This window comes from Mobula birostris, chromosome 9, assembly GCF_030028105.1.
Source record: "Mobula birostris isolate sMobBir1 chromosome 9, sMobBir1.hap1, whole genome shotgun sequence".
Classification (NCBI taxonomy): domain Eukaryota; kingdom Metazoa; phylum Chordata; class Chondrichthyes; order Myliobatiformes; family Myliobatidae; genus Mobula; species Mobula birostris.
The window spans coordinates 30556525-30582996 of record NC_092378.1 but is presented as its reverse complement, the minus strand read 5'-3'; the positions used below and the strand labels follow the sequence as shown (position 1 = coordinate 30582996).

Below are 26472 nucleotides of genomic sequence, written 5' to 3'. Positions count from 1 at the left end.
TTGCCTTAAATGGGGTTATAATAAGGAAATGATTGGAAAGCACTGGCACCAGGCTTTCTACTACTGGCAAGCTATCCATTCAGACAAATTTGTACTTTATCACTGATTCTAAATTATATCCTCTGTATTTAAAGGAACAATATATAAATTCCAAATTAGATTCATCTCTGTTCATTTTGTACCACTGAAAGGTTAAAATCTTTGTACACGGAGGAAGTGTACCAACAGCAAGCCAAAACCCATCTTTTTACAGGAATTTTCTGAATTAAGAGCCACAGCAAATGCAGAGTTCAAAATTAAAACTCAGTATTGAAGTTGCCTTTAGGCAAACTCACCAGCATAATCAATCAGCTTCTCTAGATATAAAAGTCGTCTAAACCTAGGAGTAACAATAATTTCTCATAAAACTTGCATTGATTTCCTTTATTTTCCTCTCATTCTGTTACAGTTGAATGAACTTGTAGTTGGGGATACCAGTGGAAAACTATATGTATACAAGAACGATGACTGCAAGCCATGGACTACTAGATCTTGCATTGGAATGGTATGGATTAACATTTGATACTCATTTTTTCCCTGTATTACTGAAGCTAGTTGACTCATTTTTACCATTTCTTCTTGTTCTCACTGAAATGCTGAAACAAATCAAGAAAAGTAGAACTTTGAAATGGGGAAGAGTCAATCCAAGTGTTTTTCTGACTCTGTAACATGATTCCCCCCCCCCGATGAAAGATCGTACCCAATAAGATGGACAACAACTGATGTGCAAAAGAACAGAAAACTTCAAATACAAAAAGAAAGAGAAAAAATAATAATAATAGATAAATAGGAGATAAATATCAAGGATAGGAGATGAAGTATCCTTGAAAATGAGTCCTTAGATATGGGAACAGTTCAGTGGTGGAACGAGTTATGGTTTAAGAGTCTGATGGTTGAGGGGTAGTAACTGTCCCTGGACATGGTGGTGTGAGTCCTGGGGCTCTTGTACCTTCTTACTGATGGCAGCTGCGAGAAGAGAGCATGACCTGAGAGGTGAAGGCCCCTGATGATGGATGCTGCTTTCCTGCAAGAGTGCTCTGTGAAGATGTGCTCAGTAGTGGGGAGGGCTTTACTCATGATGGATCGCACTATATCCCGTACATTTTGTAGGCTTCTCCATGCAAGAGCATTGATATTTCCATACCAGGCTGTGATGCAACCAGTCAAGATAGCATCCACCACACATCTATAGAAGTTTGTCAAAGTTTTAGATGTCATGTTGAATCTTTGCAAACTTCTAATAAAGTAGAGGCGCTACAGTGCTTTCTTCATAATGGCACTTACATGCTGGACCCAGGACAGATCCTCTGAAATGATAACACCGAGGAATTTAAGATTGCTGAAGCTCTGCACCTTTGATTCCCCCGATAAGGACTGGCGCATGAATCTCTGGTTTCCTCCTCCTGAAGTCAATAATCATCTCCTTGGTCTTGCTGACATTAAGTAAGAGGTTGTGATCTCGGTACCACTCAACCGGAGAATATCTCTGAAGGGCATTCATCTTACAGATACCACCTTCCTTTTTGAGGGTGATCTCTTTTATTAGATGTCTTGTACTTTTAAAAATTGTTAATGATGAAAATGGGATTAAAAAATATGCGATTTCTTTTGGCTTTCTTGGCCATTTAATTTTGAGGGAGAACCTGTTGAAATTACTTTGGGTATACTAACTAGGATCCCATCATGGGTCAATCTACTTAAAGTTTATTTGGCTGAGAGTTGTATGGCTAATATTTGCAGGAGAAATAGCATTCATTTTGAGTCTTCGGTATTATTAACATCAATCTGATCATTGTGGTTGAGTATTTTGCAGAGAAACATGTTGACAATATTAGTTATAGAGTGACAGAGGTGGGATACATGAGGTACTTGCACCAAAAATTCTATATTTTATTATTGGTAGTATTAGGCACAAAATCATGCACTTAATTGGTTAAGACGGTGTTGGAGTTTTTTGTGAATGGCAATTTTTCTTAACTGGTAGTTTTCCCCTTATTTTTCTTTTCCACCGAAGTTTTAGGATGAAATCATTATTATAATTATGTCTTTCAAATGCAATTAGAGCTGTGTTAGAAGAATCTTCTTTCTGATACAGAATGAATGTATTTAACCAGAGTGCCATCCAGAATTACTTTTATCTATAGAATACTTTGGTTTTAATATTTTAGATTTTAGATTTAGAGTTAACAAATGTTTCGATTTCAAGTTCAATCAACAAACCTTTCATTATTGAATGTATGATATTAAATACCCAAACTTGTTCGAAATAGCAATAAAAAGAAACAAATCTGTGCTAAATCACAATCATGGGAAAGTCTGCAGATGCTAGAAATCCAAAACAACACACACAAAATGCTGGAGGAACTCAGTGGGTCAGGCAGCATCTACGGAAAAGAGTCGACGTTTCAGGTCGAGACTCTTCCTCAGGACTGAGAAGGAAGGGGGAAGATGCTAGAATAAAAGGGTGAGTGGAAGGGAAAGATGCTAGTTGGAAGGTGATAGATGAAGCCAGGTGGGTGGGAAGGTCAAGAGCTGAAGAAGAAAGAATCGGAGAGGAGAGTGGACTGTAGGAGAGAGGGAAGGAAGAGGGGACCCAGGGGTAAGTAACGTGAGAAAAAGGGAGAGGTCAGATTGGAGAATAGAGGATGGGGAGTGGGGGGTGAATTTTGTTCACCGGAAAGAGAAATCACTATTCATGCCATCGGGTTGGAGGGTTCCCAGAATGGAGTATAAGGTGTTGCTTCTTCACGCTGATGAAGTTCTCATCGTGACACGAGGAAGCCATGGGTCGACATGTCGGAATGGTAACGGGAATCGGAATTTAAAAAAGTTCGAAGGTTCATTTTATTATCATGCAGTGTGCATGCAGAAAACAACTCTGAGATTTGTCCCTTCTCCGGAGAGCCATAGAATACAGAAAACCATAGAAGTAGTTGAAAGAAGGACCTCAATCTCCTGTACAAAAAGAAAATGAAATAACTCACAAGCGCCAGACACCCTAAACCCCTCCCTCGCACAAAAGCTAACGGATCACCCAAAGCCTCAGCCCACCAGTCCGTAGCAAGAGAGAATAGGCGAGAACACAGAAAAACATAGAACTGAAAAAGACCAATATGAACTATAGTCCAATCCATACATTTCAGAATTTTGATAACGTCTCCGAGACCATCGGAATCCAATGGCAGCGAAGCAAATTGAACCAGCAGCCTTTCTGAGGGGAGTGAATCGAGCCAGTGGCCCCTCCGAGAACCGCTCGCTCTCCTCTACACTTGCCTCGAGGTTTCAATGTACTTCAACACTTTAATCCATGAGAAATGTAGTCAATTATGGCCCATCATCTGGTCTCTGAGCTTCAGCTTGTGGTAGCTCATGCTCGCATTTCTCTCCTGGAGTTTTCTCGGGGACAGCAGAGCTCTCGCTCATTCGATCAAACTACAGACTAAGTCATAGGCTCCAACAGTTTCAAAAACAAAATTAAGATGAGAAGAATACGTAAGAGACGTAGAAAAGTTGAAATGTTTGATTATCTGGAAGATGTTGCCCGAGCAATCGTTCACTATTGCTATCTTGACCGGAAATATTTGACCACCGAGAAGTCCCGCTTGTGGCGGATGGGACAAAGGTACTAGATTATGTGCTTTTGGTTTTCTTTGGTACTTATCAGATTAGATTTGCATTTTTAAAAATCTTGTTCAAGGAATGATGCAAAGTTTTTGCATAAGTTACTAGAGCTGCCATTTTAGATATTCTACATTTGGCAGTGTAGATTTAATAAAATTTTGAAATGCTGAGTAAATAAAATTCTGAATTGATATTAGTGTAGCTTCGTATAGTAAGTTAACTTGTGTTTCTTTCTAGGTAACTTGTGTTGGCGTAGGAGACATCTGCAACAAAGGAAAGGTATCTCATTTGCTTGAACTTCTAAACTGAAGAATAATTTATGTGAGAAAGGTGTAATTTTCAGATCCATGGTGATTTAGAAATTAAGCTATTTGGGGATTTTTTTCTATACGCAAATTGAGAATTCATGAACTTGAGGTAAGTGGAAATACTGAAATTATATCATGTAATATATCATCTTTGGTGAAACAGAATTAATAATTAAAGTTGACGTATTTTCAACAGAATATTCATTTCTCTCCAAGGTGATTTTCAGAGAACAAATATCAAAAATAAAAGCTATAACCAATCATATATTACATTGTACTAAAAATGGGATGCTAAGTTTTCTACCTAAATTTACATTCATTCAGGAAATGAGTCAATATTAATAAATTTCTTTGCCATTTACCATCAATGAACAATGAGTGGCTATAAGAAAATTGAACAATCAAATCAGAAAATAGTTTACTTTCAACTAGTTTGATTTGTGAACATAGAAATTAGAAGCAGGATCAGGCCATTAAGCCTTGCAAGCTTGCTTCACTGTTCTGTAGATTAAGAGCTGATTTATCTTAACCCTAACTTTGTATTTTGGTCTTGCTATTGTAACCTTTATCCACTTGCTCATAAAGAATCTGGCCACTTCAACTTAAAAGATATTTTATAATTATATTAAATACAAGTAGCAGAGAGATATTGTAATAGCAGCTACATTTTGGGTTTAGAAGCAGATGCTACCAAATCCTTTCCCTTCCATATTTCTGGAATGAGATGTTATAATTTATGTGACCAGTAATATATTTTTGAAAAATATTTTCATTGTTAGGCTCCCCTTGAGTAGCTAAGATAAGCTTCAGAAGAATTGTCAGGGAAATTAATTAAGGCAGTGTGTCTTGAAGGGCTATGTTGGCAACTTAATTAGCAAGAGAGATTTTTGATTTTACTAACATTTTCTTTTCATAAAAAAACATTGACCAATGGTAGGAAACAAAAATGGCTGTATTGTTAATTTATAAAACCAGTTAGATCACATCTATTAACAGGATAGTTAACCATTGTGCTTGTACTTTTTCTTATTTTTTGTATTTCTTATGTTTTACTCTTCCAGAATTTTGTTGTAGCTGTGGGTGCCGAGGGTTGGTTCCACATTTTTGACCTCAGCGGCATATCAACCAAGTCAGACTCTTCTAGCCACCATGACTGCCTATTTAGTGATGAACAGAAAGCATTTTATGCGCAACACATCCCTGCTAACACCAAAGTGATGCTCATTAGTGATATCGGTGAGTTGAAGGAATTCATTGTTTTGTTGAAATGAAATCAGTGAGATGAAGGAGCTTAAATTTGATGTAAATTGTGCTTGAATGAAAGGAGCAGTGAGTAGATGAGAATATTCACAACATAAAATAGACATAAAAGTTTCATATCTGCTATAATTTTAAAAACTGTGGGTCTCAAATTATCCCTAGGACAAAATGGTGTCTGTCCCGATACTATGCTTATTTTCATATTTTACTTTTGTATTGACTTTCTTTGGATCATATATTCTTCAGATTTCTGAGGTACAGTAGTCTTTGTGAGTCTAATGAAGAAAGCTGCCAAACAATCATACACTTAATGTATTTTTAGAGGTATCATTCATGTACTTATCTAGAGGCAAAAACACAGCTAAGGTAGAAAAACTTTGAAAAGCATTGTGCAAAATACTAATTACATATTATTGGTATGACATTACTACTGGAAGATGGGAAATTTCATTAAGAAAATTATTGTATCAATGCCAGTGTAATAAGAAAATAAGTAATTACTGATCTGAGTTTATAAATATTAGTAAGTGGCTATGACTCTTCTTGGATAAAGTGGAAACTGCCTGGTAATCAGTAACAAATGATTCCCTAAAGAAATAAACTAAAACAATTCATGAGTAAAATTTATATCATTTGGCAGAAAAAGGGAGTCAGGCATGTCCTTTTTTTACATGCAAATAGTAAGAATTATAACAATATATTAGGAATTCGTACACTGCAAGTATTGAGAAGGCCATTTCCATGTAGTGTACAGAATACTAGCCCTAGGACAAAGTACCATCTTTAGAACATTCACTCTGCATTTTTCAAACTTCTTGACTTGGGAATCAACACATCCCTTTGCAACTGGATCTTTGACTTTAACAGACTGCAGTCAGTAAGGGTGGACAGCAGCACCGCCGACATGATTGAAAGTTCAAAGTAAATTTATTATCAAAGTACTTGTATATCACCATATATGACCCCGAGTTTCATTTTCTTGCAGACAATCATAGTAAATACAAAGAAACACAACAGAGTTAATGAAATACTGTACACAATAGAGACAAATAACAATGTGCAAAAGGAAAACAGACTGTGCAAATGCAAAAAAAAAGGAAAAAAATTGTAGAGTGCTTAAAAGTGAATGCATAGGTTGTGGAATCAGTTCAGTGTTGTGATGAGTAAAGTTATCCCCTCTGGTTCAAGAGCCAGATGGTTGAAGAGTAATAACTGTTCCCAAACCTGGTGGTGTGGGACTTGAGGTTCATGTACCACCTTTCTGATGACAGCAGTAAGAAGAGAGTGTGGCCTGGATGGTGGGGGTCCTCGATGATGGATGCTGCTTTCCTGCGACAGCGCTCTTTGTAAATGTTCTCAACAGTGTGGAGGGCTTCAGCTGTGATGGACAGATAAAGCGCATACTACCACTGATCACATTTACAGTGTCTATTGTCTTTAAAACTGATGTCTCTCAAGACTGTGCTCTCAGCCCCCTACTCTATTCCCTTTATTCTTACAACTGTGTAGCTAGATTCTGTCCTAACTCCATTTACAAGTCTGCAGATGATACCACCATGATGACGATGATCCAGGGTGCATGGTGACATTGTCAGCAAGACCAAAGGGTTGCTCATTGACTTCAGGAATGTGGGGTGGTGCACATGTTCCTGTTTACATTAATAATGCTGAGTTCAAGAGGGATCAAAGCTTCAAGTTCCTCGGAGTGAACACCACCAGTAGCCTGTCCAATCATATTGACACCACAGCCAAGAAAGCTCACCAGTACCTCTACCTCTTTAGGAGGCTAAAGAAGTTTGGCATGGCCCCTCTGATCCTCACCAATTTTTATTGATGCACCACAGGAAGTATCCTATCCAGACACATCATGGCTTGGTATGACAACTCCTCTACATGTGATCACAAAACACTGCAGAGGGCTGTGGACACAGCTCTGCACATCAACAGCCTTCATTCCATGAACTCCTTCTTCAGTTCTTGTTACCTCTGTAAAACAGCCAGCATAATCAAAGATGCTACTCACTTTGGGCATTTTATCTTCTACCCTCTTCCATCAGCCAGAAGGTACAAAAACCTGCAGGCACATACTGCCAGGCTCAAGGACAGCTTCAATCCTGCTGTTGTGAGACGATTGAACAGTTCCCTACTTTGATAAAATGGAGTCTTAGCCTCACGATCTACCTTGCACCTTATTGTCTGCCTGCACTGCACTTTCTCTGTAACTATAACACTTTATTTTGCATTTTGTTATTGTTTTACTTTGTACGGTCTTAATGCACTGTTGTAATGAGCAATGTTGTGATGAATGCAATGAAGTCTGATATTCTGAGATTTATGTTTGGACTGCAGTTTATATTCAGTTTTTCAGCTTTTTCTTTCTTGTAGTAGATTGGCGGGTGGGTAATCTGTTGGTTCTTTGTGTGTGTGGGGGGAGGGGATTCAAGGGTTTTTGATGCAACTGTCACTGTTGGTTTTGCAAGTGAGGGGTCAGGGATTGTTATTGCTGTTTTTTTGTGGGGAGAGGGTGGGGATGTGTTGCTATTATCGCTTTTTTTATCTGCTGCGGAGGGGTTAGGGATTTGTTGCTGTTGTCGCTGTATTTTTTTTCTGCGAGTGAGGGGGTCGAGAATTGTTATTGCCTCTGTTTTTTTCCTGCGGGAGGGTGTAGAGATTTGTTGTTATTGTCACTTTTTTTGGGGTGGGGAATTTTGCGATCTGCGAGTTTAGTTTCTTTTTCTTTTTTGCGCGGGGGGAGCCTTGGTGTATTTCATGGCTATCTGGGGAAGACAATTATCAGAGTTGTGTTATACATGCATACTTTCACAATAAAATTAACCTTTGAATTAACCTGTATGAAAGTATGCAAGTTAAGTTTTCACCTTGGTACAAACAGTACATATGAGAATAATCCAATTGAGTAATTAAAATTGTATTAACTATATAATGAGTAACTTTTTTTAAATCTAGGTATTGTTTCACTAGGTATTCTAAGCTTGCATGCATCTAGTTAGCCCATCTGTTCATGTAGTGTTATTTCTTGCAGGGTTTTTTGCCAGCGTCTTGCCAGGAGCTTCTGGCATTAGAATCAGAGTACAAATCTGGCATAAGGACATGTTCTGGGGGTGGTGTTCTTAACCAACCAGTCTAGGTCCATTTGACCCCTATGGGAACATTCCACTTCTTCCCATCATTGCTTCTTCTATTTATGAATTAGTAGCGAGGTCCACGTGCAGGAGGATTGTTGCTTCTTCACAGCTTTGAAGCTAGGTCTCAACAGCTTCAAGGTCTTGCATAGATAATTAGAGTAGCATGCTAAAACTGACAAGGTGTGACCTTACATGGGGAAATATATCACAAAGTGAAGATGGTTTTGTTTTTGGGACTTCTAAAAACACCATTCTAGATAAAGCTCCATTAAATGCTGAAGGCTGTTTTAGACATATATTGTAATTAGCTTATGAGGAAATTTGATAATCACTGTATAACTTAATATTTGCAAATGTGGTGCTGCACATTTTTCTTGGGTACATTTCATTTGCACTGTTATTTCTTTTAATCAAGAATGGAAACATCTCTGTGAAGCACTTTGAGGTTGAACTGTTGTTATGTAGAAGATCTTTTAAATGAAGTGAAACACAAAAAGCAATTATAGTAGTAGTCAGTCTTTTTGTTAACATCACTGTGTTAGCTAATCAATTTCATTTTATTGTTTAATGAATTGTAGCAATATTTTCTCATAGCAAATAACAAAGAAAGTGTGTATACTTATCAAGGCCAATTTAAATAGCATACCAGAGTAATCAAACTATTATAAATACTATTAGCTCTCCAAATTTTAGTAAATAAGACGTGACTGAACAGCAGTAAAGTCTCTTGATTTAGATGCAAGATGATTTCTCTGTCATGTTTTGGTGTGTGGTGGAACCTAGCTATTAGACTCCAGCTAGGAGGGAGGGAGGGAGAGAGAGAGACAGACAGACAGTCAGTCAGTGCATGTGTGAAGGGTAGTGGTGGTGAGGAGATGGAGAAACAAACAAAAGTTAAATCAGTAGAAAAATTCTAAAAGGAGTCCAAGCTTCAACTTTATATCTGAGCAGGCCTTTAATGAATGGCAGATGTGGTCATAAAGAAAGAGGATTATTACTCCGACCAACTGCAATTAGTGGAGAATGGTTACATTTACTTTATAATGTCAAATTAACCCTAACAATTTTAGGTCTGGCTAACAGTAAATGATCAGTTTTGATGTTTCTAGTTTGATCTGTTTCCATCTATTACGCACCATCCTTTGTCCCTAAATTCATTCTCCGTCTCATTTACCTGGGTCGATCTGTCCATGATCTCCAACTAACCATACTTTATTATCTACCAGCCTCTGTCTCACTCTCCCTCTCAACTCTTTGCTCTATCTATCTTCTCTGTATACTCTGTCCTGATACAGGATCGTGACCTCATGCCTCCTCTGTTGCTGGTTGATGTGCTGAGTTCCTTTTGTTCTGCTTGTGGTCAGAAATAATTGTGCCACAGGAGGATGGATAGAGTGATTGTAAGCCTGTCTTTGTAGTCGCTAGTTTGGACTACAATAATGTGACTGCTAATTGCAGTACATTGCCATACATAATAAAAAACTATAAATTACAAAAAGTATGTATAAAAAAATTAAATTATATAAGTAGAGAGAAAAAAGGAAAAAATCGTGAGCTAGTGTTCATGGATTCATTGCCCATTCAGGAATCTGATGACCAAGGGGAAGAAGCTTTTTCGGAGCCGTTGAGTGTGTGTCTTTAGGCTCCTATACCTCTTACTTGATGGTAGCAATGAGAAGAACCCCCATAACTTTGATCATGGAGGTTCTTGATGATGAATGGCACCTTTTTGAGGTATCGCCTTTTGAAAATGGCCTCGATGGTAGGGAGACTAGTGTCAATGATGGAGTTGGCTCAGTTTATAATTCTCTGCAGCTTTTTCCAATCTTGTGTAGTGGCCCCTCCACACCAGTTGGTGATGCAACCAGTTAGGTACTCACCATGGGGCATTCGTAGAAATTGTGAATGTCTTTAGTGGCATACCAAGTCTCCTCAAACCCCTAATGCAATATAGCTGCTGTTGTGCCTTCTTTGTAATTGCATCAATACGTTGGACCCAGGGTAGATCTTAAGAGATGTTAACATCCAGGAACTTGAAACTGCTCATCCTTTTCACTGCTGATCCCTCGATGAGGACTGGTGTGTGTTCCCTTGACTTCTCCTTCCTGAAGTCTACAAGCAATTCCTTGGACTTACTGACGTTGAGTGTGAGATTGTTGCTGAGGCAGCATGCAACCTGCTGATCTGTCTTGTTTCTGTAGGCCTCTTCATTGCCATCTGAAATTCTGCCAACAATAGTTGTGCTGTTGGCAATTTATAGATGACATTTGAGCTGTGCCTTCCCACACAATTGTTTGTACAGAGAGAGTACAACAGTGGGCTAAGCAGACTTTATTGAGGTGTGCCAGTGTTGATTGTCAGAGTGGAGGAAGTATTATTTCTGACCTATATAGACTGTGGTCTCCCATTGAGGAAGCCAAGGTCCTCGTTGCAGAGGGAGGTGCAGAAGCCCAGGTTTTAGAGTTTGTTGTTTAGAGATGAGGTCATGATTGGGTTGAGAGCCTGAGCTGTAGTCATTAACAGCAGCTTGATGAAGGTAGTACAATTGTCCAGGTAATTCAAGGCCAAGTGGAGAGGCAGAGAGATTACATTGGCTGTAGATCTACTTTGGTGATAGATAAATTGCAGTGGTTACAGATCCTTGCTTAGGCAACAATTGATTCCAGCCATGACTAACTTCTCAAAGCACTTCATTACAGGAGATGTGAGTGCCACTGGGTGATAGTTGTTTGAGGCAGCTCACCCTGCTCTTCTTGGGCACTGGTATGATTGTTGCCCTTTTGAAGCAGATGGGAACCTCTCTCTGCGCAGTGAGAGAGTGAAGATGTCCTTGAACATTCCCGCTAGTTAGTTGGCACGTTCTCGGAGCCTACCAGATCCACTGTCAGTGCTGGACCTCTTGTGAAGTTACTCCCTCTTCTTGAAAGATGATTTGACACTGTCTTCTGGATGGTGTACCTGGATTTTTTGTACAGTTCTAGATCACTGTCTTGAATGCCACAGATCTAGTCCTCAGCAGATGACGAATCTCCTGGTGTTTTGTTTGGGTATGTCTGTTATGCTCTTGAAGACACACTCATCCTCACAGGTCTTGATGAAGTTGATGACAACTGTAGTGTATTCATTCAGATTGAAAGATGACTCCCTGAATATTGTTCAGTCCACCAACTCAAATCACTCCTGTAAGTGCTCCTCTGCCTCCCTTGACCATACCTCCTCGGTCTTCACCACTGGTACTGCAGTCTTTAGTCTCTGCCTATATGCTGGGAGTAGAAGTACAGCCAGATGATTGGACTTCACAAAGTGTGGGTGTGGGATAGCATAGTGAGCAACCTTGATGGTGTTCTAACAGTAGTCAAGTGTGTTAGCTCCTTTAGTTTTACAGGTGATATGTTGGTGGTAGCTGTTCCAAGACTACTTCAAGCTGGACTGGTTGAAACCCCTTTCAGGCATCAGGATATGCTGTGTTGTGAGTACTGATCACAGTGCTCAGCTCCTCCAGTACCAGCTTGACACTAGCCTGAGGTGGAATATATACCACTACCAGGATGATGGCGGAAAACTCCCTTGGCAGATAAAAAGGACAATGTTTGACTGCTAGATATTCCAGATTGTGTGAGCAGGACTGAGACAGAACTGCTATGTCTGTGCACCACCATTAATTAATCATAAAGCATACCCACCTCCTTGACTTTTAAAAGACTAAGCTGACCTGTCTTTACGGTGAATGGTGAAAGCATCAGGCTGCAGCACTGCATCCAAAATGACGGGTGTGAGCCATGTTTCTGTAAATTACACGGCAGTCCGTGATGTCCCTCTGGTACAGCAATGTTGCTCTGAGGTCTTCAATTTTATTTTCCAGTGACTATACATTTGCAAGCAGGTTAGTTAGGAGTGGGGTGTCTAAAACTTCTGCATTTCAATTGTATCTGTTGCCCAGTGCAATATCCCCACTTCTGTTTTCTTGAAGGGGAACTGCACTCATGACCTGAGTCTGCTGTCTCTGCTCCACTGATTTTGTGTATTGATAGATTTTTAAAACACGTGTTAGGGCGATGCTGCTTACTGAAATACCCGTAGCCGTGGCTGTGCCTGTGGATTTCAGCTGTTGTAGTCCAAAATGGGGATGTTTGATGATTGCACGCAAACAGTTGCCACTTTATCAGTGCCATCATACAGTGCAGTGAATTTAAAATGGCAGCATTTAAAGGTTGGCAGTTAAAGATTCTCAAAACTAAATTAAATTAATTGTTTCTTCATGCAGATGGAGATGGAAAGTGTGAAATGGTGGTAGGTTACACTGACCGTGTAGTGAGAGCATTTCGTTGGGAAGACTCTTTGATTGATAGCTCTGGACACTTGGTACTGCTGAAAAAGTGGCTACTGGAAGGACAGGTATGTCATAAGGTGCAAAAGAATATTTTAAGGGTGTTGACAGCTCTAATTTAAGAAAAAATGCTAAACTGCCTGTTAAGAGATGTAACTTAAAGTTTAGTCAAGTAAGCGAGTTTTAAGGAAGATAAACAATTTCAGAAGCCTAGGCCATCCTAAAACACTATGACAAATTAAAGTGTTCTTTTGTAACAATAAGATGGCCAATTTGCACACAGTAGGCAATACATTGTAGGAGTGCATGGGTGGGCTGGGGGGGGAAGAATTTCAGAGTATGACGCCTGGGGAATTGAAAGCATATTCAAGCATGGGCAAGAGAAGAAGGATTATGCAGAAGAGACAACAGAAGTTCTGAGTACAATAGTGATGGACAATAAAGGTACAGAGAGGGAACCATGAAAAAGATGCATGCCAGCTGAGACTTTTTAGTTCACTGATTCCTAATCTTGGGTGGTCTGTGAAATTTCCTTACAATTTATTTTCCCTAGCAGTAGATGCCAATGAGGTGTAGTGGGGACTTTGGAAAGTGGTTTTATGTTACCAAGATAATTTGCATTCTGTTGTTCCATTGTTTAAAAAGGGTTCTAAGAGTAAACCTAGCAATTATCGGCCTGTGAGTTTGACATCAGTGGTGGGTAAATTGATGGAAAGTATTCTTAGAGATGGTATATATAATTATCTGGATAGACAAGGTCTGATTAGGAATAGTCAACATGGATTTGTGCGTGGAAAGTCATGTTTGACAAATCTTATTGAATGTTTTGGAGAGGTTACTAGGAAAGTTGAGGGTAAAGCGGTGGATGTTGTCTATATGGACTTCAGTAAGGCCTTTGACAAGGTTCCACACGGAAGGTTAGTTAGGAAGGTTCAATCGTTAGGTATTAATATTGAAGTAGTAAAATGGATTCAGCAGTGGCTGGATGGGAGATGCCAGAGAGTAGTGGTGGATAACTGTTTGTCAGATTGGAAGCCGGTGACCAGTGGTGTGCCTCAGGGATCTGTACTGGGTCCAATGTTGTTTGTCATATATATTAATGATCTGGATGATGGGGTGGTAAATTGGATGAGTAAGTATGCAGATTACTAAGGTAGGTGGAGTTGTGGACAATGAAGTAGGTTTTCAAAGCTTGCAGAGATATTTAGGCCAGTTAGAAGAGTGGGCTGAAAGATGGCAGATGGAGTTTAATGCTGATAAATGTGAGGTGCCATATTTTAGTAGGACTAATCAAAATAGGACATACATGGTAAATGGTAGGGCATTGAAGAACGCAGTAAAACAGAGGGATCTAGGAATAATGGTGCATAGTTCCCTGAAGGTGGAATCTCATGTGGATAGGGTAGTGAAGAAAGCTTTTGGTATGCTGGCCTTTATAAATCAGAGCATTGAGTATAGGAGTTGGGATGTAATGTTGAAATTCTACAAGGGATTGATAAGGCCAAATTTGGAGTATTGTGTACAGTTCTGGTCACTGAATTATAGGAAAGATGTCAACAAAATAGAGAGAGTACAGGGAAGATTTACTAGAATGTTACCTGGGTTTCATCTCCTAAGTTACAGAGAAAGGTTGAACAAGTTGGATCTTTATTCTTTGGAGCATAGAAGGTTGAGGGGGTACTTGATAGAGGTATTTAAAATTATGAGGGGGATAGATAGAGTTGACGTGGATAGGCTTTTTCCATTGAGACTGGCGGAGATTCAAACAAGAGGATATGAGTTGAGAGTTAAAGGGCAAAAGTTTAGGGGTAACATGAGGGGGAACTTCTTTACTCAGAGAGTGGTAGCTGTGTGGAACGAGCTTCCAGCAGAAGTGGTTGAGGCAGGTTCGATGTTGTCATTTAAAGTTAAATTGGATAGCTATATGGACAGGAAAGGAATGGAGAGTTATGGGCTGAGTGCAGGTCGGTGGGACTAGGTGAGAGTAAGAGTTCGGCACGGACTAGAAGGCCTGAGATGGCCTGTTTCTGTGCTGTAATTGTTATATGGTTATATGACAGGTAGACAGCCTTACCGTAAATCCAGGACCTGATGGGTCCCCGGAGCTGATGGTCTCACAGCCAGGATGTGCATATGCTGTTCTACTTTGCACCTGGAAAATGGATCAAGAGAAAGCACCAAAAAGAAATCCATCTGGAGCATCTAACAGGTAAAGTTGCAAAAGATATATGGACTGGCAAAATAATAAATTTGATGTACAAGTTGATACCTTTTACCTATTCCTCAAACTGGAAGAGTTAGGTTCAAATTTTAAATGCATAAACAGAGTATAAATGCCATGAAAATTTACTTTTCACAGTAGCGCAGTACATCACAAATATGTTAAACATTCTTCTTCTTTTGCCTGTTACACCGCTCGTGTTTAGGGCAGCAATGAAGGTCCTCCATCTCACCAGCGTTCATGGCTTCCTTCATTGTGTCAGTACCTTCCTCTTGGTTTACTGGCAGTCATGCAAGTCCCGGGTGGAGACTCAGGAATACCGTCACACTCAGATGTAGAAGGATTCTTCATTGCTGTTTCTGTAACAGTTTTGTTTTACCAGTTAAGTTGTTAGCCTTGAGCTGAACCCCTGAACCTGGAGGATCTGTAGACCACTCTTAATCTGGCCTCTACTCTTTGATCTATTTGGCATGAGTGACCCTACCCAGAGCCAAAGCATAAAGCCCTGACTCCAGCCAGCATAGCTGTCTGGGTCTTTGAGGCACACAAGCCTCCAAACCATGTCAAAGTTGTGACGTCTTGGAGGGTGACAAACATTAGGTAACATAAGATAAATTAATATTTTCCGATTGTTTCTGATGTTCAAGTTATGGTATTGTGCATGGTGCACACTTTAAAATATTTCCTACAGGACAATAGTACCAGAGAATTTATAAAAGTCACACTTAATGTTCATGAAAATTAAGTATGGGTTTACTTCTTTCTATTTTGATTGCTTCTTTGTATGAATTTGATAAGTCACAGCTGGGAGCAGTGATTTCCTCATGTTGAATTCATTTGCCTAGGTTTATTCTGATTTATCTTAAGACTTTTTGATTTGATTTACTTATTTATTCAAGAGCTTTCCACATATTTTTACTTATTTTTCTTCTTTTCTTTTTAATCAATGAGACTTTGAGAATTGCTGAAGACTCTGACAGAATGATCATTGCTTCTGAAATTTGCCTCGTCCTGAGGAAGTAGTCAGCAAGTTGCTATGTATTATGAAACTAGCTGATTTTATTTGAAGTTCATGATCTTGGAAGGTAAATGTGGCAAGGTACACTTAATGGCCACTTTATTAGGTGCTCGTTAATGCAAATATCCAATCAGCTGATCATATGGCAGCAACTCAGTGCATAAAAGCATGCAGACATGGTCGAGAGGTTCAGTTGTTCAGACCAAACGTCAGAATGGGGAAGAAATGTGATCTAAAATAAGAGAAAATCTGTGGATGCTGGAAATCAGAGCAATACGCACAAAGTGCTAGAGGAACTCAGCAGGGCAAGCAGCATCTATGGAAGAAAAGCACGCTTGATGTTTCGGGTTTCGGCCGTAGATGCTGCCTGGCCTGCTGAGTTCCTCCAGCATTTTGTGTGTGTGTGTGTGTGTGTGTGTGTTGCTAAAAATGTGATCTAAGTGACTTTGACTGTGGAATGCTTGTAGGTGCCAGATGGGCTGGTTTGAATATCGCAGAAACTGCCGATCTCCTGTGATTTTCAGGCACAACAGTCTCTAGAGCTTACAGAGAATGGTGCGAAAAACAAAAAAAAACATCCAGTGTGTGGCAGTTCTGTGGGCAAAAATGCCTTGTTTATGAGAGAGGTCAGGGAATGGCTAAACTGTCTCAAGCTGAAAGGAAGACGACAGTAACTAAAATAACCACACATTACAACAGTGGTGTGTAGAAGAGCATCTCTGAATGCACAACACATTAAATCTTGAAGTAGATGGGCTACAGCAGCAGAAGACCACAAACATACATTCAATGACTATTTTATTAGGTACCTAGTAAAGTGGCCAGTGAGTGTATGTCCCAAGGATTTGCCCTTCTATGAGAAACAAAATATTTTTACTTAAATAAGCAACTCTGTGTGAGATGATCTTGGGCCGTCTGTTAGGTGTTGTTACTACTGTGTAGGCTTTCCTTGCAAAGTCCCTCAAAATCAACATCTGTTCTTGTGAGCTGCAGGAATGGTCTTGGTGTTGAGAAATATGTTGGAAGGGAAAGCTGATGTAGAATTATAAAATAGTGAAATAGCAATGCAATTACAATTTTCCATACCAGGCTGCTGTCCTTAAAATGGAGACACAATAAACTGTAGTTTCTGGAAATGTGGAACAACAGACAAAACAAAAACTCCTCTGTCATTTTTTTTTGTGTTGCACTCCTTAAAAGGCAATTGTGCATTTTGTGCATCGGTCTTGCTACTGAAACAATCCTTGGATTTATTAATGACACTCCACCTCTAAGTCACAAGGGTTGCTTTTGAGTCCTACTCCAGATCTCTCAGCAGGTGGAAACTAGAGCAAGTACTCTAGTGATAAAACTTCTCATCCTTATATAAATGTGGTGGACCAGTATTCAAGCTAAAATTTTGGTTTCTGATTACTATGTAGAGAAGTGCAAGTATCCTTTCTCACTTAGCAGTAAAATACTCTTCCAAATTCAGTCACCAAGCCTGACATTGAGAGACTGTATTTCTGATACTAGCCATGAGAATTCTTTGGAATGTGGCTCAAATTAATGTTCAACTTGAGAATCTCAAGCCAGCCTTGAGTTAGCTCCACCCTAATACATACTGGAGGGAAGAGGGGATGGGGACTAGAGAAGGGGGGGCATTACCGGAAGTTCCCTCTCTCACCTTATCTCCTTGCCTGCCCATCACCTCCCTCTGGTGCTCCTCCCCCTTTTTCTTTCTTCCATGGCCTTCTGTTCTCTCTTCTTAAATTTCCCCTTCTCCAGCCCTGTGTCTCTTTCACCATTCAACTTCCCCGCTCTTTACTTCACCCTTCCCCTCTCTCAGTTTCACCTATTGCCTTATGTTTCTTCCTCCCCTCCCCTCAGATAAAGGAAAATATCCCTAGCGTTTCTATTCTAAACCTGGAGTTGTTCTGGTAAGTCTTTGCTGCAGCCTATAAGACATTCGTAGCTTTAAAGTGTGGTATTGTGATGAGGCTGTTTACATTTTGACAGAAAATAATCTTATTTCATCTTCATTCCACAGACTAGGTCGTCTTATGCTTCTAAATGAATCTTCTTAACAACTTTACATTGTTGTTTGAAATAGCATTGGAGATAAAAACAAATTGTAAAGACAATCTGAATTCAATGAATAAAAAAGAATACTGTGGATTCCAGTTAATTAGGCTAGCAGTTAATTGGGGCAGCTGGTTATTTGGGACAACTCTTAAAGAACAAAAAGCAAATCACAAAAATAGCTGGGATTCCCTTTGTTTTTTTTGGGACAATATACTGCTTAATTGGGACATGAGACATGTGGTTATACAGTATTATGTTATCCATTTGGGCTGGTGGCAGGGCTGGATTTAGTGGGGCCAGGGCCCCTCGGCTGGAGGCCCTGATGGGCCCCTGTCGACATCGTAAAATCCTGCTGTACCAAGCAAAAAAAGGCAAGAACAAGGGCAAAGGTTGTACTGGTCTAACTTATAAGCCTTGAGGCGGAGGACAGAAAATAATTCAAATTCATAGTTTGAAGGACAGCATCTAAAGCACTCAAAAACTGACCTAGGCTTATTTGGCTTAGTAAAGTTATGAGGGAGACGAAGTATGATGTACCCAATCTTAAATTTTTATTTAGCTATTGCTGCACATACCATAGGCCTTATTTCTCAAACAATGCCAGAGCATTTTTATCCAGGTATTTTTCTCAACCATGTGTTCTGAGAAAGTAAAATGGAAATTAGAGACAAAAAGGCCAAGAGAGATGGCACTATGGCAAACTAGGAAACTTGACAATCTTTTTGAAAAATGAGGTCTAGCACATACTAACCTATTACTGTGCTGTGTGGCTTGCAGAGTAAAGACTACTTATTACTTAGTAGATTTGTAAACAGTCAACTTTTAGCCTATTGCCACAAAAACAGGAACAGTACTGACACAAGCCTAGATATTTACAAAGTCAGATGCTTGTTTTTCAAAATTAAGGCCTAGTTCTTCGGGATTTCTTCGCAGCAAGGTCCTTGATCAGATCACTAAAATCCAGTTTCCGAAGAAGATCACTTTCAAGTGACACCAGAGTAAGATAATTCAGCCTGTCCTGTCCCATTGTGTATCTGAGCCTATTCTTCACTAGCTTGAGCTTGGAGAAAGATCGCTCACCACTTGCATTTGTGACAGGGAGAGTCAGGTAAAGCCTCAAAGCAATGCTTACATTTGGGAAGATAACCTGCAAGTTTTTTTTCTCTGAGGAAGCATAAAAGTTCTGTTACGGATGAAATACCTTTGCCACTTACAAATTCCCTGAAATGGACGATCTCCTCCACAAAGTCTAACTCCAGGTCAGCTGAATATCTGCTTTAGAGATCAGATGCTCTCCTGCGCAGATCTTGTACAGAGAGAGAAGGGATATTGTTTAGGATGCCAAATGTGTTGTTAAGGTCATTATATGATGCAAATCTGCAATCAATTTCTGCAAATAATCTATCCATCACGACCAAAAAATAACAGTAGCTGAGAATTTTTCTCTGGCTGACAAGCCAACATCAGGTGTTGTGGATTCACCCAGAAAGGCTTTACATTTTCTTTGTCATTGGGTGTCTTCTTTGTACACTTGTGAGACTGTTGGAGACATAGTTTTAGCTTGGGTCTCAAAAGTATCAAATTGATCATGCAAGCTTGCTCTGTATCCCCGTAGTGATCTCACCAAATCCACGGCATCACGCAGGTCTAGATTTACAGCTAGCAATACAACACTTGCACTTTCAAAGCGCTGAAGAATGCAATGCCACAATTTGCTCAGAAAAGCCATCTCAAGCTTGTCCATTTTTTTTGTATAGTGACCTTGCTTCATTTCTAGTTGCCACATTCTGATTAATGTCATCTGCAATGCTCCTTAACGAATCTTGAATATTGGCATAATTTCCACACAATGCCTGTGTGGCTTCTGCATGTGCAGCCCATCTAGTATTAGAGGGAGACTTCAGAGTTTCAGTGTGCTTGTTCGCATTAGGCTGAAGTCCTGTGGTCACCACCTTCCGCCTAGAAGTTGACTTGGAGCAGAAGTTGAACACATTCTGCACGAAGCTGAAAAAAATCAGCTGTTTCAACACAACAGTCGACACTGTTGATTCCAACGAGATTCAATGTATGTGCTGATTTCCTTGATGCGGGATTGTAAGCCTTTGTATGCACCAGACATATTTGCAACTTTGTCATAGCAGTGCCCTCTGCAGTTGCTTATGTCAATATTCATCTCTCCTAAAACTTTGAGCACAGACTCACATAAAGCCTCCCCTGTGTGGCTCTCAATGGGTAGAAATCGTAAGAATCGGTCCTGAATGTTTCCATCAGTTGACACATAACGTAAAATGAGTGTGAGCTGATCTACGTGTGCAACATTGCTGATAGATGCTGTGAATCGATGCTGATAGAAATCGAAGGCAGTGTATGTTGTCTACACGGACTTCAGTAAGACCTTTGACAAGGTCCCACATGGGAGGTTAGTTAGGAAGATTCAGTTGCTAGGTATACATGGAGAGGTAGTAAATTGGATTAGACATTAGCTCAATGGAAGAAGCCAGAGAGTGGTAGTGGAGGATTGCTTCTCTGAGTGGAAGCCTGTGACTAGTGGTGTGCCACGGGGATCAGTGCTGGGTCCATTGTTATTTGTCATCTATATCAATGATCTGGGTAATGTGGTAAATTGGATCAACAAACTTGCTGATGATACAAAGATTGGAGGTATAATGGACAGTGAGGAAAGTTTTCAAAGCTTGCAGAGGGATTTGGACCAGCTGGAAAAATGGGTTGAAAAATGGCAGATGGAGTTTAATACAGACAAGTGTGAGGTATTGCACTTTGGAAGGACAAACCAAGGTAGAACATACAAGGTAAATGATAGGGCACTGAGGAGTGCAGTAGAACGGAAGGATCTGGGAATACAGATATAAAGTTCCCTAAAAGTGGCATCACAGGTAGATAGGGTTGTAAAGAGAGCTTTTGGTACATTGGCCTTTATAAATCAAAGTATTGAGTATAAGAGTTGGAGTGTTATGGTGAGGTTGTATAAGGCATTGGTGAGGCCAAATTTTGAGTATTGTGTACAGTTTTGGTCACCAAATTACAGGAAGGATATTAATAAGGTTGAAAGAGTGCAGAGAAGGTTTACAAGGATGTTGCTGGGACTTGAGAAACTGAGTTACAGAGAAAGATTGAATAGGTTGTGACGAGAATACACATAAATTAAGATGTTTGCTGGCCTGGGCTAGCACCAGCGGCATCAGCAGTTGGTCTGCCACCTGTCCTCAGGGGAGGGAGAGATAAGGAACGCAATGAAGCAGCATTTGGAGATGTTAATGAAGGAGCCATCAGTCTGGGTATTGTCAAGATCAGCTCCCCCCTTTGAACCCTGAACTGTTTGAAGTGACGGACAGGCGATTTGGAGATGTGTAATGAAGGGACGGGAGAGAGAGCTGTCTAGAGCAGCTCCCCCTTTGAACCCTGAACTGTTTGAAGTGATGGACAGGCGATACCCCAGCAGGGGGATAAAAAGGGACAGGTTCGCTAAGGCAAGACACACACGACACCCCGAGGTAACGAGACCCTGGAAGCGGTGCGCCTCTCAGAAGTCGGTGGGAAGCTCTTGGACGGCTGATCGCGGGATCAGCCTTAGACGCACAGGATGGAAAGGTATGATCAGCGGGAACCCGGTGTGTGTCCGCCCTTGCTTGGGTGCCGGGTTCACTGCAGAGGATCGACTGCATCTGGAGGAGGGGTCATAGTCGGTGACCTCAGGTGACATCACACACAAAGGACTCGCCCGAAAGCTGCTTGTGAGCAATATCGCAGGTCTGTGTGTGGAAGCCGTTTTGAATGATCATTCGTTCTTGTTCTCTCTCTCCTTCCTCCCACATTGTCCATCACCATGGCAACGATTACTGCGAACTGAACTAAATTGAACTGGACTTTGTGTCACTTTGAAATTGGTCATTTACCCCTAGACAACGATAGAGCTTGATTGATCCTGTTATCTTAATTCTGTGCACATGTGTGTTTATCATTGCTGAACTGTTGGATTTATTATCCTTTTGATTACTGTGTTGCTTGTTTCTTTAATAAAACTTTCTTAGATCTAGTAATCCAGACTCCAACTGAGTGATCCATTTCTGCTGGTTTGGCAACCCAGTTACGGGGTACGTAACAAGGTTAAGACTTTATTCCCTGGAGCATAGAAGAATGAGGGGAGATTTGATAGAGGTGTATAAAATTATGATGGGTATAGATAGAATTATTGCAAGCAGGCTTTTTCCACTGAGGTTAGGGGAGAAAAAAAAAACAGGATGTGGGTTAAGGGTGAAGGGGGAAAAGTTTAAAGGGAACATTGGGGGGGGCACTTCTTCACACAGAGGGTGGTGGGAGTGTGGAATGAGCTGCCAGATGAAGTGGTAAATGTGGGCTCACTTTTAACATTTAAGAAAAACTTGGATAGGTACATGGATGAGAGGTGTATGGAGGGATATGGTCCAGGTGCAGGTCAGTGGGACTAGGCAGAAAAATGGTTTGGCACAACCAAGAAGGGCCAAAAAGCCTGTTTCTATGCTGTAATGTTCTATGGTTCTAAAAGTATTTGGCCATTTTGACTTCACTGACGATCTCTGACAACACGATCGCTCATGAGCTCAGTAAACTCCTCCTCCTCCTCACATGTCTTAGGTGAAAGATATGAAGGGGTGCCTGATCCTGCATTTCCAAATTTCTGTATGCGCGCCTTCAAAAACGGGTCAGACTCGGACTTATTACCTCTAGAATGCCCATGTAGTTGCCGTTATCAGGCCTGCCAAATATGTCACTGGAGCCTCGGATAGCCAGTCCCCTCTCGAACAAAAACTTCACATCTGCCACCACTCTTCTCAATACGTCAGTCCAGTAGACACACTCTGACTCAAACTGTTTTTGCAGTTCTGTATCTGTTCTTCTGATGTCAGATGCTAGTGTAACATAGGTCAGTATCGTTTTCCTGTGGTGTTCGCTATTTTCATGCTCTCCTATGCGCTCAGCGGCATGTTTCCAGTCGCTAAAGCCAGTTTCGAAGATGGACTGACAGTTAAAGGACGGTGGTCCTGTGCTAACGCTGGTGCTAGTGCTAGCTGTTGAACAAGTCTCATTTGTCCATCGGTCTCAGACTGTGACAAGAGCGATGGTACTGCTACATCATGGAGAATAGGTTTATAAAATTCTGTCAATTTCAATGTCTTTTTTAACGCTTCTTTCTCACAGTCCTCTTTTTCATGTTTTTTTTCTTTTCTGTGCTCCACTCTCGTATTTTTTTCTGTCCACCATGATGATAGCTACCTATTTTAGGCCCCTCTGCAGCTCTGGCCCCTGGGCTGCAGCCCAGCCTAGCCCTGTCTAAAGTCTGGCCCTGGCTGATGGACACAGCTTCAAAAAGGAGCGATTTTTGTAAATTTTGTTTTTTTTTGTTATTTTGACTTCAAAGACATTCCAAGGTAATCAGGAAACTGTTGTCTAATGGTTCTGCATGTTAAACTACCTTTGTGACTTCCTTGGATCCTAACAAAGTTCTCGGATCTGCCTTCTCAGAATTGACATCACAGTCTTCAGAACACTTGCAGTTCCAATACAATCCAGGGTATGTGTGACTCCATGTAAGTTAACACCTAAAAGGGGTGCCTTCTAGCATCCCTGTATGCAGTGTTTTATGTTACAGGGTTTTAGTGTACACAGAACAAAATGTTTGTTTGCAAATAAGTAGGTACTTCAAAAGTAATAAGTACTTGGAATGCCATGGAAAAAGTGAGGGATACAAATTAAATTAAACTCTTCCTTTTAACTTGCTTTGAAAATTGAGAATAACTAGAAGTTTATACAGGAATGCAAGAAGACAAAATTAAATGGAGTTGACAGCACTGGTGGATTAACATCTGATGTAAAATATGGTCGTCTTTTCTATGCTGTGATACATAGATTGCAAGTGTTTCTTCCCACTTCTTTTTGTATTGATAATTTTAAAACCTACTCCTCTTATTAATTTTCTTTTGGGCTGTGTCTGTATTAAAATAACCTTTGAGTTTGGGTGACCTTTGGGTATTGCAGTCTGCTCTATCACGTATAGTGAGTTTGTATAGTAACACACATCAAAGTTGCTGGTGAATGCAACTGTGTTCACCAGCAACTTTAATGTGTGTTGCTTGAATTTCCAGCATCTGCAGAATTCCTCGTGTTTACGAGTTTGTATAGTACTGGTATTTATTAAGTTGCAGTAACATTTCCCTGCCACTATATGACAGAGGAGTACCATTAATATCATGATCTCTTTGGAAGTTTAATATTACTGGGACTCATGAGAAATTGAAAAAATGTGATAAGTTTGGTAACACCCTATTTCAGTCATGGTTTGTACTTAATTTTATTATTAATTTACAGGATGTGAGTATTGCTGACAAGTTCAGCATTACCATCCTTATTGCTGTTGAATAGATGGTGGTGAATTGCTGTAAACTTTTGCTGAAAACATTCCCACATACTGCTGGGTGGGGTGGGAATAAAACAATGAAGGACCATAATGTCGAAGTAACAAGGAAATGTGGGGAAGTTATTATTATGCCTCCCTTTTTCACTCTTGGTGAAAGAGGGGATGCTCTATTTAGTCAAAACCCCTTCCTGTGTACTGAGTCAGTAATCCATTGGAGGACATGTTGCTGGGCTGGTGTGTTAGGTCGCATCAAATTGCACTATGTGATCCGTAGACATGTTAACAGCATTCTGAGTTTGAATTGCAGGAAGGTAATGAGGCTTGACAGCATTCCGAGCTTTCATTGCCATGTTGAGTCATTATTGGAGCTCAACCAAACCTTAGCTACTCCTGTCATTTACATGCAGCATCGTGACTGAGCTCAAAATTGTGCTGATTGTGTTGGCTACCACTTCTCTCATGGAAGATTTGGTCTTCAAGCTCTGCATAAAGTCCTGTCCCAAGTTTTTGCTGACTTCCTCCCAGCTCTCCAACATTAAATGCCCAGTTAATGACAGGATTGCCAATGCCTTGATTGATTGACCCTCAGTCTCCTCATCTGACTTGATGACAGCAGGACTTAGGAATGGCTTTTTTTTTCCAAAAATACTTTATTCAGAAATATTACAAAATAAAAATAATTACATACAGAAAAAGAAAACCATTCATTGACTGTGAGTCCTTATTCAATACAGTTATTAACAATAAAATTTTGCGTTGACTCTGTTCATTTACAAATGAAAGATGTTTACAGTAAATCATGCGTTTACTCTCAACTCTTGGTCAAGTGTTAAGACTTATTAACAATCAAAATTTTCAACAATAAAGGCAGGCAATGGCTTTAATACTTTCCCAAATTAACAATTGCACCCACTCCTTGGGAATGGCTTTTCCCTTCTCAGAAATAGCATTTCCACTGTCCTTGGCTCCTGTGTTGGCTGTAAGAAAGAGGAAAGTCATTGACTGTTAATACACTGTAACTTGTGATGTGTTGCAATAGTTAAATTGCAAACTATGGACGTGATACCCACAACAGGGCTAATTCTGTGAAGGGAAGCTTCTATCTTTGGGTCCTGATTGATAGAATTTGTGGTAGGTGTATGAGAGCAGTTGAATGAATGCAGAAGTGGCTTGTGATGTGGTTGGTAGAATATGCACTTGAAAGTCTCATTTACTTTGATTATTTTTATGCAGTTGATTAACAGATCGTGGTAACACAGCTTGGTCCACAGAGTGGATTTCACACATTTACATCTACAACTATCAGAGTGTTTCTTGTGGCTGTGCTGCTCTTCATAGAACAACTTCATTCCTGATTAAATTTCTTTCTTTTGAGTACACTGAATGTCCTTTTTGCTCTTGCAGTGAAGGCCTCATTCGGGATGTGATTCTACACCAGACTTCAGGCCGGATTCATAATAAGAATGTTTCCACTCATTTGATTGGTAGCATAAACAGAGGTATGTCTATGAGCCATTTCATACTCTTAGCAGTTATCAAATTAACAGAAGACATTGCTAGTTAATTACTTTTGCTTAGTTGCTAAACACAGTTATGTACAGATTAAACATGGTTATCCACTTCAGCATTCTTACGGGTATTAAATCTTAATAACTAGTCACTTGGCCAGGTAAATGGCCACATGTGATCTGGATGTTGTGTACAATATATAGCATATTTGAATTCAAAGATAGACCATTTTTCAGTATTTAACTCTACGTAGTGTGTATATACAATGTGCTTTCTTGGATAGGACCATTTTGTGTGCTCCAGCTGAGTATTAAAATACATTATTATCCCAGTGGCAACCCATTTTAATTCCACTTCCCATTCCGATATGTCTATCCATGGTCTCCTCCACTGTCGTGATAAGCCACACTTAGGTTGGAGGAGCACCTTGTATTCCATTTGGGTAGCCTCTAACCTGATGGCATGAACATCGATTTCTCAAACTTCCAGTAATGCCTCCCCCCGCCTTTCAAATCTACTACTCAGCTTTTTTTCTCCAGTCCTGCTG

At 40.2% G+C, this 26472-nt stretch overlaps 1 protein-coding gene across 4 annotated transcripts in view; it reads left to right on the top strand.

Moving 5' to 3' along the window:
• Nucleotides 1–26472, top strand: part of itfg2 (integrin alpha FG-GAP repeat containing 2) — an 82026-nt gene that overhangs the window by 3563 nt on the left and 51991 nt on the right. For all 4 annotated transcript variants that reach the window (XM_072267715.1, XM_072267714.1, XM_072267716.1 and 1 more), the window contains exons 2-7: nt 449–544; nt 3898–3939; nt 5030–5204; nt 12639–12769; nt 14762–14910; nt 25821–25915. In XM_072267715.1, coding sequence (XP_072123816.1) covers nt 449–544; nt 3898–3939; nt 5030–5204; nt 12639–12769; nt 14762–14910; nt 25821–25915 — 688 coding nt within the window. The remainder of the gene's footprint in view (nt 1–448; nt 545–3897; nt 3940–5029; nt 5205–12638; nt 12770–14761; nt 14911–25820; nt 25916–26472) is intronic.